The sequence below is a fragment of the Procambarus clarkii genome, chromosome 37 (assembly GCF_040958095.1).
Source record: "Procambarus clarkii isolate CNS0578487 chromosome 37, FALCON_Pclarkii_2.0, whole genome shotgun sequence".
NCBI lineage: Eukaryota > Metazoa > Arthropoda > Malacostraca > Decapoda > Cambaridae > Procambarus > Procambarus clarkii.
Genome location: NC_091186.1, coordinates 13936185 through 13948087, shown reverse-complemented (window position 1 = coordinate 13948087; position 11903 = coordinate 13936185). Strand labels below are relative to the sequence as shown.

Sequence of the window (11903 nt, the reverse complement as noted above, 5' to 3'; positions counted from 1 at the left end):
TAGAAACACTGGACGTAAGATCGGAGGAGCCAACAAGCAAGTTAGTGTTCCACAGCCGCCGAGGCCAGTATTCTACTAATATTTCCTAGATAACACTATACTCTCCCGAGTCACCATTTAGCTACGGACGGAAATAGCGGCGTTTTACTGCCTTGTTTCTTGTTTATTTCCCACCTTACGATCTTATAGGTCCTTGCAAGAGAAGGAACGATTAATTCAATCACTTGTGTCCATTATAAACCACCAGAGTTTTGATATCAACAAACTAGTTACATTTCCTGATAACATTCAGTCTCTATAACCCACTGTGATTGAACACTTATCCGGTTTTAGTGGATGGAGAACAATTTCCATTAAATTTTTAGCCATTTTCGTCGCACTCGTCACAACACAACTTTCTCAAAATATACTGACGCCTTACTTATGTGACCCGCGGAAGTAAAGCGTTCAGAAGGGCTTGCTTCCTTCAGAGTGTCGAGTGAACGCTGATGAACGCACTCGAGGCAAGGTGATGTACGAACACAGTCCTGCTTCAAAACACTGACCAGACGTCTCGCTCATTCGGCACTCGTCGTTGGTTACGTCAGGTGTTTAGGTTCTGTTGGCGATTATTTGTATTTGTAGTACGTGGGTTAACAGCGTTGTGGTTCGAACAAAATACGTCAGTCAAGCAGTTGTTCCGGAAGTGTTCGAACGAAATCAGTTGTGAATCGTGTGTAAACCGCTTTTCATTCATAAACAGGGGGTTTGGCGGGTGAATTAACGAGCTTGGATCTTTGTATGCGAGGACGGACTGTTTGATCACGGCCCAGCCTCAAAACACTAGCCAGACGTCTCGCTCACTGCAGCCCGTTCTCGCATACAAAGATCCAAGTTCGCTAATCCAGCCGCCAAACCCCCCTACTTATGAATGAAAAGCGGTGTACACACGACTCACAACTCATGACGTCTGAACACTTCCGGAACAAGTGCTTCACTCACGTCCTCTGTTCGAACCACAATTCTATAAATGCTTCACCCACGTACTACAAATAATCGCCAACAGAACCTAAACACCTAACCTAACCTACGCCTAACTATACACAGAATGTTTATGTATAATAATATTAATTTATATATGAGAACAAATCAATTTATAATACACAGTGTGTTAAAATTGATGCTGAAAGGCCACTCGGACACTCCTTAACTCTACTTAACAAAACCTCTTTACGTGGGAGCACTTTGCAGGACGGACTCAAACATCGTCGTCACTTTAATTTCTAGTGTGTGGTTTGGTTAACATGCTTCAGCCGCGTTATTGTGACTCATTATCTGCATACGGGAATTTTCTTATTAGCAAACTAGTGGTGACGCGAACGATTCGTCAACACTGGGCTAGTGTAGTGCAGATGTAGTGCTGGTGTAGGGCTGGTGTAGGGCTGATGTAGGGCTGGTATAGTGCGATCCCAGCCCGTCCTCGAAAACTGGGGAGGTAAATCTAACAGCACAAATAAGTGCAATTATGTACTATTCATAGCAGTCAGGAATTGTACTTATTTTCATTTAGTTTTAAACCGTACTGTCAAATATATTGTGAATATTTGAGTTTACCTGAAAAGCTGAATAGAAAACCACAACCTAAGCTAATCTTCTTAGTGTTTGAAGATAAGCATTTTATTGCTTCTTAATTACAATTAGTACTTAACTTATAGCTTTATTGATATTACAGTTTTATAAAACTAGTAAAAGAAACTAAAATATTTCAGTAAATTGTAAAGTAACTCGGAATTTTTTAAAATTTTGTGTAAAATCTCTATTGTTTAATAAAACTGAAAAAGAAATTACTGATATTTAAAACTCGTGTAAAGCACATTAAACTTGAAAATTTCATCCTACAATTTCATACTACAATTCTGAGTGTTTTAACAGAAAACGAGGAGAATAAATGTAGAGATATATGTAACAGCCCCATAAGTGCAATTATGGACTATGTATGACAGTAAGGAAATGTACTTAGTATTAAACCGTACTGTCAATTCAGAGGATGGGTTGGCGATTTAAACAGAAAACGTGAGCGAAGCTGTCCAAGGAAAGTTCATATGTAAACAGCTATGAATCTGTGTAAAGTGTTTTGCATTTATGAAAATAGAGTTTTTGCGGCAGGATAAAAATGTGTTTTTTTTTTTTTTTTGGTGATTACCATTGTTTATTATGTCGCGGTGTTTAAAGAGATCCGCTTTGGACAATGAGAGTGAGCGAGACGTCTGGTCAGTGTTTCGAAGCTGGGCTGTGTTCGTACATCACCTTGCCTCGAGTGCGTTCATCAGCGTTCACTCGACTCTCTGAAGGAAGCAAGCCCTTCTGAACGCTTTACTTCCGCGGGTCACATAAGTAAGGCGTCAGTATAATTTGAGAAAGTTGTGTTGTGACGAGTGCGACGAAAATGGCTAAAAATTTAATGGAAATTGTTCTCCATCCACTACTGCCGGATAAGTGTTCAATCACAGTGAGTTATAGAGACTGAATGTTATCAGGAAATGTAACTAGTTTGTTGATATCAAAACACTGGTGGTTTATAATGGACACAAGTGATTGAATTAATCGTTCCTTCTCTTGCAAGGACCTATAAGATCGTAAGGTGGGAAATAAACAAGAAACAAGGCAGTAAAACGCCGCTATTTCCGTCCGTAGCTAAATGGTGACTCGGAAGAGTATAGTGTTATCTAGGAAATATTAGTAGAATACTGGCCTCGACGGCTGTGGAACACTAACTTGCTTGTTGGCTCCTCCGATCTTACGTCCAGTGTTTCTAGTATTGTGATTGTTTGCGACGTCTTGCAAGATTTGTGAATAAGAGCATGTCGTAGGCTCCAGCCCGAGTCTGCTCTCACTGGACGAGGTGTTCCAGCGTCCTCACCCTTCGTAACAAGGTAGTAACTCCTAGCTCCTCAAATGTCACCTTTACCTGAGCACATTATATATATGATCATTCTTGGATGATATCATTATAGTCACGGTGTATGAGTATTGCAATGTATGTGAATAATTCGCTTGGATGTCATTACAGGTAAGAGAGAATTCGCGTCGTCGAGGGAGAGAAATCCACCAGTAATGAGTTTCCGTTTCCTTCCGTTTCCTTCCGTTTGGGAAGCTGTGAGAGATGTAACACACTCCGGGTGTAGGCGGCGTTGATCATTCTCGTTCGTGATATAATTACTGTTGTGGACAACTGTGTTTACAGTCAGGATGGACGCTTCTCGTGCGATAACAACCTCTGGATCACCTTAGTTTACTACACTCACTCTGCTTCAAGGGCGAAAGTTGTTGACATTAACCGCGTTATTGCCTTATTATGATGTCCGGTAATTAAGCACACCCTAAGGAATGTGTGGGGTCGGTCATACGTAAAATAAAAGATGTACTATTCGAGAGAACGGACTGCTTATAGACCTAAGAGGATTGGAAAGCGTTTCGGGCAGAAAATCGTATAAAAGGGTATAAAAAGGGACTTGAGTGATTCCTGGGTGTTAACTAGGTGACTGGAGACGCTTGGAGAGCTGAAATACGTTCAGTAAAGGGTGTCGAGCTGCCTATAGTGAACCAAAAGTGAATTGGGTGGTTAGTGGTCATGGAGAACAGAGCCGGGGAGGAGTTCCGACGGCTGCAGACAAATCCGGTGTAGGTAGAGCCTGAACAGACCACGAGATCTGCATAGCTCAATTAGACATAGATGGGCAAACAAGTGACTGTGTTGTTATAAGCTGTCTTGGAGTAGACGCAGCAACATTATATTTGAATTCGATTCTATTCACATATATTTGGTGGTGACGCAATGTATATAGACGAAGGAATGTGTAAACACTTAAGATGGATGCAACTTTCTTTTAATGTTCATTGAGGGAACTACAGCAAATGCCAGAGCCGTTTGGGGTAATTAGTATCTGCAGGCGTAGGAAGTATGCAAGACGCCAACTAATTAAATTTACATAAAAGGAGGAAATTGGGATTGTAGTGACTTTGAGAGAGAGTGCACAGAGTGGACATAAATTCGCTTGAACACGTGCAGAGATGTCCAGTTTGTCTCGGGAATTGAAAAAAACCCTCATATGCCCAGAATAATTATCGAAGCTTAATTTTAATTATTTAGGACACGAGGAGTTTTTTTTTTTATTATTATTATTTTGTACCACAGACGTGGCCACACATTTACAATGCTAACCAGCATATATACATTTTCTTCTGTCCTCCATGGACAGGGTTAGAGATGTGTTAAACACGAGGAATAAGGAGTGACTTGACTAAGGAATGTAAATGGATGAAAGGATATACTAAAGAGAATATAAATAAGATTTGTAGAATAACAACCTCCAATCACACAGTAGAGGACCCAAGCAATTCTATTTACTTTATTTTATCTTTTTTTTAATTAATGTGCGATGGGCACAACACCTGTCCTAATAGCCACTGCTCTATTCCAGATTCTCGTCACAATATAAAATTATATATATAATATATATATATATATATATATATATATATATATATATATATATATATATATATATATGACAATGTCAGACCACGGTCTGGTCAGACCAGACCTTCTGAAGATGTATTTAATATACGAAAGTACTTAAGGAAATTTCCTGTTTCATTTTTCCTCCGTGGTCTGACATTGTCACATTCTTAATCACGTGTTTATTTTCGTGATATACACATATATATATATATATATATATATATATATATATATATATATATATATATATATATATATATATATATATATATATATATATATATATATATATACCTTATTTGCTCCTATTATACGAAGTTCTTTCTGACAAGTCTCCTATTCATTTATATTCTCATCCATACTTCCCTTAGTCCAGGAGACGTTTTGGTGCGCTGTGCGCGTTGTAGAGGTCCCACACGAGGGGTCAGGTCAAGGAGGAAAATCGTGGTTAGTGTTACAAGGGGATCCCATCACCACCCCATATCTTATTCCCCTCCACAGACACCCCCCCCCCCAACCCCCCACCCAATGTGGAAAGGTGGTAATATCGCCTCATTCAATGGCTGGAGGGACAGGAGGAGGAGGAGGAGAAGAGAGGAGGATTAGTGTGAAGAAGATTGACTTAGAATCCCCCTCGTTAAGTAGAGGAGTAATAAGGAGGTGACTTAATCACCGGGGAATGATACAACAATTATATATATATAAATATATGACAGTGTCAGACCACGGAGGAAAATTGAAACAGGAATTTCCTTAAGTACTTTCGTATATTAATACATCTTCAGAAGGAGTCAACTTCACTCCTTCTGGGGGAGGATTTTTAGGCCACGAAGTCCAGGAGGGACTTCGGGAGTCCCTCTCGCCTACAAGAACCATCTAACTGTTCTAACTTATAATGTCGTGAGGCTGTGTGACTTCAGACTTCCGTCTAAACTTCAGATGTTAGTGGTATCAGACTTTGGACTTCCGGCACTCGGTCGTGGTGGGTGGCGTACCAGACTTCACTGATCGGGAGGCTGAAGTGTCTGACGTTCTTGAAGGCTGGTTAGCCATTTGCAAACTTGTTCATTAATGACGATGTGTGTACCATTGGCATTAGGTTCTGGGGGAAGTGGTGGCAGCGTCGGGGGAACTGGTGTCAGCATCGGGGGAACTGGTGTCAGCATCGAGGGAACAGGTGTCAGCATCGGGGGAACTGGTGTCAGCATCGAGGGAACTGGTGTCAGCATCGGGGGAACTGGTGTCAGCATCGGGGGAACTGGTGTCAGCATCGAGGGAACGGGTGTCAGCATCGGGGGAACGGGTGTCAGCATCGGGGGAACTGGTGTCAGCATCGAGGGAACTGGTGTCAGCATCGAGGGAACTGGTGTCAGCATCGGGGGAACTGGTGTCAGCATCGGGGGAACGGGTGTCAGCATCGGGGGAACGGGTGTCAGCATCGGGGGAACTGGTGTCAGCATCGGGGGAACGGGTGTCAGAATCGGGGGAACTGGTGTCAGCATCGGGGGAACTGGTGTCAGCATCGGGGGAACTGGTGTCAGCATCGGGGGAACGGGTGTCAGCATCGGGGGAACGGGTGTCAGCATCGGGGGAACGGGTGTCAGCATCGAGGGAACGGGTGTCAGCATCGGGGGAACTGGTGTCAGCATCGGGGGAACGGGTGTCAGCATCGGGGGAACGGGTGTCAGAATCGGGGGAACTGGTGTCAGCATCGGGGGAACGGGTGTCAGCATCGGGGGAACGGGTGTCAGCATCGGGGGAAGTGGTGGAAGAGAGCACAGGTAGACGCCCCCACCACCACCAGAGGTCAGGGGACAGCCCATAGTGGGACAATACCCACTCATCCGAATAACTGTAAAATAACTGCTAAAACATTCTCTCTTTTTATACATATGTATTCTCTGAAGACCCTGAGAGACGGGCAGTTACCAAGAGCAACTTTATAGGGGCAATTTTAGACGGGTTTAACAGCCTTGTTTGAATCACCAACTATCCCTGAAAGCCACAGGTGAATCGCCTGTTTCGTCACCATGTATAAAATAGTATATCTATGTCTATAGGTTATCGATGGTGGAGCTGTATTAGTTTTGTGTAGTCAATGAGGGTGATCCCAGGCAGTGCCGGTTCGAATCCTGGTGGGGTTTATTCTGATTTACAGCATACGAATCATTCAAACTTTGTCTCACATCTATATCTATAAATGTAAATGTCTGCCGTTCTGTCCGGCCAACAGTAATTAACAGTAATTCCTGGGTGGGTAATGTTTGGCATAAATGATACAAATGCCACTTGACACAACGCAAGAGTGACCCCTCACGTCGAATCTTGCAATATCATATTACCTGGACTCTGAATTACTATTTTTTACTATCTTATTATTATGTTCAACATTGGGAACTGATGTCCACAAAATTCTCAAAAAGTTCAATCACACTTCACAAACAATAGTCTGTAATGCATATTTATGATACCATACCCACAGCCTCCAGTGTCAGACCACCACACACACGAACAGACAGGTACGAAGAGAGACAGAGACAGAGGCAGGCATACAGCCAGAGAGAGACAGGTAGAGACTGAAAGGCAAGCAGAAATACAGACTCGTAGAATAAGACGACGACAGAATTAGACAGGGTGACGCAGCGAGAGACAAAGAGACAGAGAGGCATAGACAGAAGGACAATCACACAAAGACCAAAATATAGACAGAGACTGATAGAGACAGAGAAAGAGACAGTCAGTCAGACCAGACAAATAGACACAAAAGCAAATGGAAAACACAGAGAGTGAGAGAAAGACAGAGACAGACATAGAGGCATAGACTGACCTTGGTTATGAGTCGAGGATGAAGACCACTGTGCTACAGGAGAGTGGACTCCTTAGTCAAGTGGCTCGGTGGTGGTGGTACATGCAGCACCTCTCTTCAGCATCTGTCGTTTCAGATGGCATCAGCCATAGAGAAAGAAGTCTTATTTCGGGTTCTTTGTTATTTCTCACGTGTTGTAAACACCTGTACAGATGCTTAAACACGGGGCTGATTATCATATCTTGAAGGTGTTGCTTCGGATTCTTAGAGGCCGCTTAGTTGACGCTGAGACACGCAAATTCTGTTGATATGAGCAATTCTTAGTATTTCGCGCTCCAGGATCATTTGCATTTACCAAGGAGTTGACTGACAAAAAATTGGGGGGTTTTGAAACTCATTTTCTAAGGGAATGCACTTACCTACAGCCGGCAGAAGCAGTTAAGTTAGGCTAGTGCTGACGGGTCGAATTATACCCAGTCGTTTCCGTGTTCCCAGAACTCCCATTAGTGTGGAAAATACTCATAGGTGTCTTGTGAAGCGGTTCAAGCCTCGTTTAGCATGTTTGAGCTTCCACGTTATTATTGCTTTTCATAAGACGCGCGTTAAACCAGTTTCAGAAGGCGTGAAACGCGGGTAATAAGAGCAGGCTGACGCCTCGACGCCCGACCAATCACCTATCTAAACACCTCAGCTTCCGTACACACGCCCCCGTGGGACGGATTGTTGACAATCACTCGCTCGCTGAATGATTTTGCAGCATTCACAATTTTTCCCTCTTTCATGTTCGTCAGATGAGCAGGAGACGGATGCTGGGCCCCCCCGCGCCACTCATCTCAAGGACGCTGCTGCTGCTGCTGCTGATGCTGCTCGCGGAGTTGACAAAGATTACACCTCTGAAATCATTTCTGTTTGAACACAATTCTTGTGTATACAGTGGCCAAAAATGGTTTTTGATTGCACTTGATTATATGCAAGAGCTCTTTGTTGCTCAAGTATGCTGATGTCATTTTTATCATATAATGCATTAAGGAAGCACATTGTTAGCGACGAAGCAATTTCATGCCTTAAAATCTATTGTGCCCCCCTGAAACAAACGCAAAATCTAAATTATCTTAGGCAATTGATATGTAGAGCAAAAATGGTTGAAGAAGTTCAGAAAATACTCCAGTCGGCAGTTTTAGAGGAATGGTTGTCGGGCGCGGTGATCCTCTTTGAGGAAACACATTGTCAGGAGAGAAATATTGTGTGAACAGCCTTATTACCTAATTTTTTTGATACTGAAAATTTATAATTTAAAAAAAGTAGACAGTAAACTTCATAGATGCAAATTGCATGTCTCCAGTATTCTATCATTCTGTGTCTGTCAAATGGAAACATTATAACATAAAGCTAATTAAAGTGTGTGTGTATGTGTATGTGTGTGTAAGTATTTATCAGTGTTGTTACAGGATGAGAACTACGCTCGTGGTGTCCCGTCTTCCCATTACTCTTTGTCGTATGACGCTTTGAAACTACAGACGGTTTTGGCCTCCACCACCTCGTGTGTGTGTGTGTGTGTGTGTGTGTGTGTGTGTGTGTGTGTGTGTGTGTGTGTGTGTGTGTGTGTGTGTGTGCGTGCGTGTGTGAGTGTGTGCGTGTGTGCGTGTGTGCGTGTGTGCGTGTGTGCGTGTGTGCGTGTGTGCGTGTGTGCGTGTGTGCGTGTGTGCGTGTGTGTGTGTGTGTGTGTGTGTGTGTGTGTGTGTGTGTGTGTGTGTGTGGGTGTATGTGTGGGTATTCGCCGAATTGCTCTTGCTGGAGTTGAGCTTCGCCTCTTTTTGGTCCCGCCTCTCAGCAGTCAATCAGCTGGTGTACAGGTGTCTGGGCCTACTGGGTTCTATCACATCTACATTTCAAACTGTTCGACACTGCCTTCACCACATCACTTCTTAGTGCCTTTAATTTACTCATTACTCTGGCACTGAAAGAATGATTTTTAAAGTCTCTGTGGGTCAGAGGAGTACTCAGTTTCCACCTGTGTCTCCTCCTGCGAGAACCACCCGTGCAAAAAGGTCTATTTTTATATGCACTGTAATTTTCCAGAGAATTATGTATGTGGTAATCATGTCTCCCACCCTCCTTCCAGCTCTCCGCGTCTTCCAGCTACGTAAGGTTTAATATACGAGTCTTTCCTCATAACACATACCTCTTAGTTCTGGGACAAGTCTAGTGGCACGCCTCTGAACTATCTCCAACTTCGCCTTGTGTTTAACTCGATATTTAACTAGATAATTACGCCGGAGCCGCATATGTCAGGATTGGTTAACTTGGTACATATACCGCTTTTGATATCCTTTTGATATCCTTTTGACGTTAACTTCCGGAGCCTTAAGTTAGGTGTGATATCAGCCTTCGTGTTTTCCTCTCTACTCAATTCTTGCAGCATTTAATTTATTTCTCATTTAATATCTTGTATCCAACCTCCTACTGCTTCCTACGTCTACGTTGAGTACCTTGCACTTAATTGAGTTAAACTCTAGTGGCATTCTGTTGGACTGTTCTCTCTGGTTGTCCAGGTCATCTTGAAGTCTCTCGCTTTCTCTCTTAATCGTCTTCATATTTTTTTTTTAGAAAGCAATTAACTTCGAGAGTAACTAGTTATTCCCTTAGTCAGATTATTTCCACATGACAGACAGGCTAGGTTCTAGTCATGACCCCCTGTGTTAGATAAAAGGTTCTAGTCATGACTCCCTGTGTTAGATAAGAGGTTCTAGTCATGACTCCCTGTGTTAGATAAAAGGTTCTAGTCATGACTCCCTGTGTTAGATAAAAGGTTCTAGTCATGACCCCAGTGTTAGATAAGAGGTTCTAGTCATGACCCCCAGTGTTAGATAAGAGGTTCTAGTCATGACTCCCTGTGTTAGATAAAAGGTTCTAGTCATGACCCCCTGTGTTAGATAAAAGGTTCTAGTTATGACTCCCTGTGTTAGATAAAAGGTTCTAGTCATGACTCCCTGTGTTAGATAAAAGGTTCTAGTCATGACTCCCTGTGTTAGATAAAAGGTTCTAGTCATGACTCCCTGTGTTAGATAAAAGGTTCTAGTCATGACCCCCTGTGTTAGATAAAAGGTTCTAGTCATGACCCCCTGTGTTAGATAAAAGGTTCTAGTCATGACTCCCTGTGTTAGATAAAAGGTTCTAGTCATGACCCCCTGTGTTAGATAAAAGGTTCTAGTCATGACCCCCTGTGTTAGATAAAAGGTTCTAGTCATGACTCCCTGTGTTAGATAAAAGGTTCTAGTCATGACTCCCTGTGTTAGATAAACGGTTCTAGTCATGACCCCCTGTGTTAGATAAAAGGTTCTAGTCATGACTCCCTGTGTTAGATAAACGGTTCTAGTCATGACCCCCTGTGTTAGATAAACGGTTCTAGTCATGACCCCCTGTGTTAGATAAACGGTTCTAGTCATGACCCCCTGTGTTAGATAAACGGTTCTAGTCATGACCCCCTGTGTTAGATAAACGGTTCTAGTCATGACCCCCTGTGTTAGATAAACGGTTCTAGTCATGACCCCCTGTGTTAGATAAACGGTTCTAGTCATGACCCCCTGTGTTAGATAAACGGTTCTAGTCATGACCCCCTGTGTTAGATAAACGGTTCTAGTCATGACCCCCAGTGTTAGATAAAAGGTTCTAGTCATGACCCCCTGTGTTAGATAAAAGGTTCTAGTCATGACCCCCTGTGTTAGATAAAAGGTTCTAGTCATGACCCCCTGTGTTAGATAAAAGGTTCTAGTCATGACCCCCTGTGTTAGATAAAAGGTTCTAGTCATGACCCCCTGTGTTAGATAAAAGGTTCTAGTCATGACTCCCTGTGTTAGATAAAAGGTTCTAGTCATGACCCCCTGTGTTAGATAAAAGGTTCTAGTCATGACTCCCTGTGTTAGATAAAAGGTTCTAGTCATGACCCCCTGTGTTAGATAAAAGGTTCTAGTCATGACCCCCTGTGTTAGATAAAAGGTTCGAGTCATGACTCCCTGTGTTAGATAAAAGGTTCTAGTCATGACCCCCTGTGTTAGATAAAAGGTTCTAGTCATGACCCCCTGTGTTAGATAAAAGGCTCTAGTCATGACCCCCTGTGTTAGATAAAAGGTTCTAGTCATGACTCCCTGTGTTAGATAAAAGGTTCTAGTCATGACCCCCTGTGTTAGATAAAAGGTTCTAGTCATGACTCCCTGTGTTAGATAAAAGGTTCTAGTCATGACTCCCTGTGTTAGATAAAAGGTTCTAGTCATGACCCCCTGTGTTAGATAAAAGGTTCTAGTCATGACTCCCTGTGTTAGATAAAAGGTTCTAGTCATGACCCCCTGTGTTAGATAAAAGGTTCTAGTCATGACTCCCTGTGTTAGATAAAAGGTTCTAGTCATGACCCCCGGTGTTAGATAAAAGGTTCTAGTCATGACCCCCTGTGTTAGATAAAAGGTTCTAGTCATGACTCCCTGTGTTAGATAAATGGTTCTAGTCATGACCCCCTGTGTTAGATAAAAGGTTCTAGTCATGACCCCCTGTGTTAGATAAAAGGCTCTAGTCATGACCCCCTGTGTTAGATAAAAGGTTCTA

General features: G+C 42.7%; 1 protein-coding gene across 1 annotated transcript; it reads right to left on the bottom strand.

Moving 5' to 3' along the window:
* Nucleotides 1-5596: 5596 nt before the first annotated feature.
* On the bottom strand, nucleotides 5597-8089 carry LOC138371815 (dentin sialophosphoprotein-like). Its single transcript, XM_069336839.1, has 3 exons — nucleotides 8008-8089; nucleotides 6844-6898; nucleotides 5597-6353 (listed from the first exon to the last, which is right to left on the bottom strand). Exons 1-3 carry the CDS (start codon nucleotides 8087-8089, stop codon nucleotides 5597-5599), a joined length of 894 nt encoding a protein of 297 aa, XP_069192940.1.
* Nucleotides 8090-11903: the final 3814 nt, after the last annotated feature.

Excerpts from the sequence above, each read along its gene's own strand:
- LOC138371815 (XM_069336839.1), bottom strand. The coding sequence starts at position 8,089 with ATGAAAGAGGGAAAAATTGTGAATGCTGCAAAATCATTCAGCGAGCGA. Across the intron at positions 6,899-8,007 it reads TCCGTCCCACGGGGGCGTGT|TTCCCAATGTTGAACATAAT; the intron begins GTACGGAAGCTG and ends TGTGGACATCAG. Across the intron at positions 6,354-6,843 it reads AATAGTAATTCAGAGTCCAG|TTATTCGGATGAGTGGGTAT; the intron begins GTAATATGATAT and ends GTTATTTTACAG.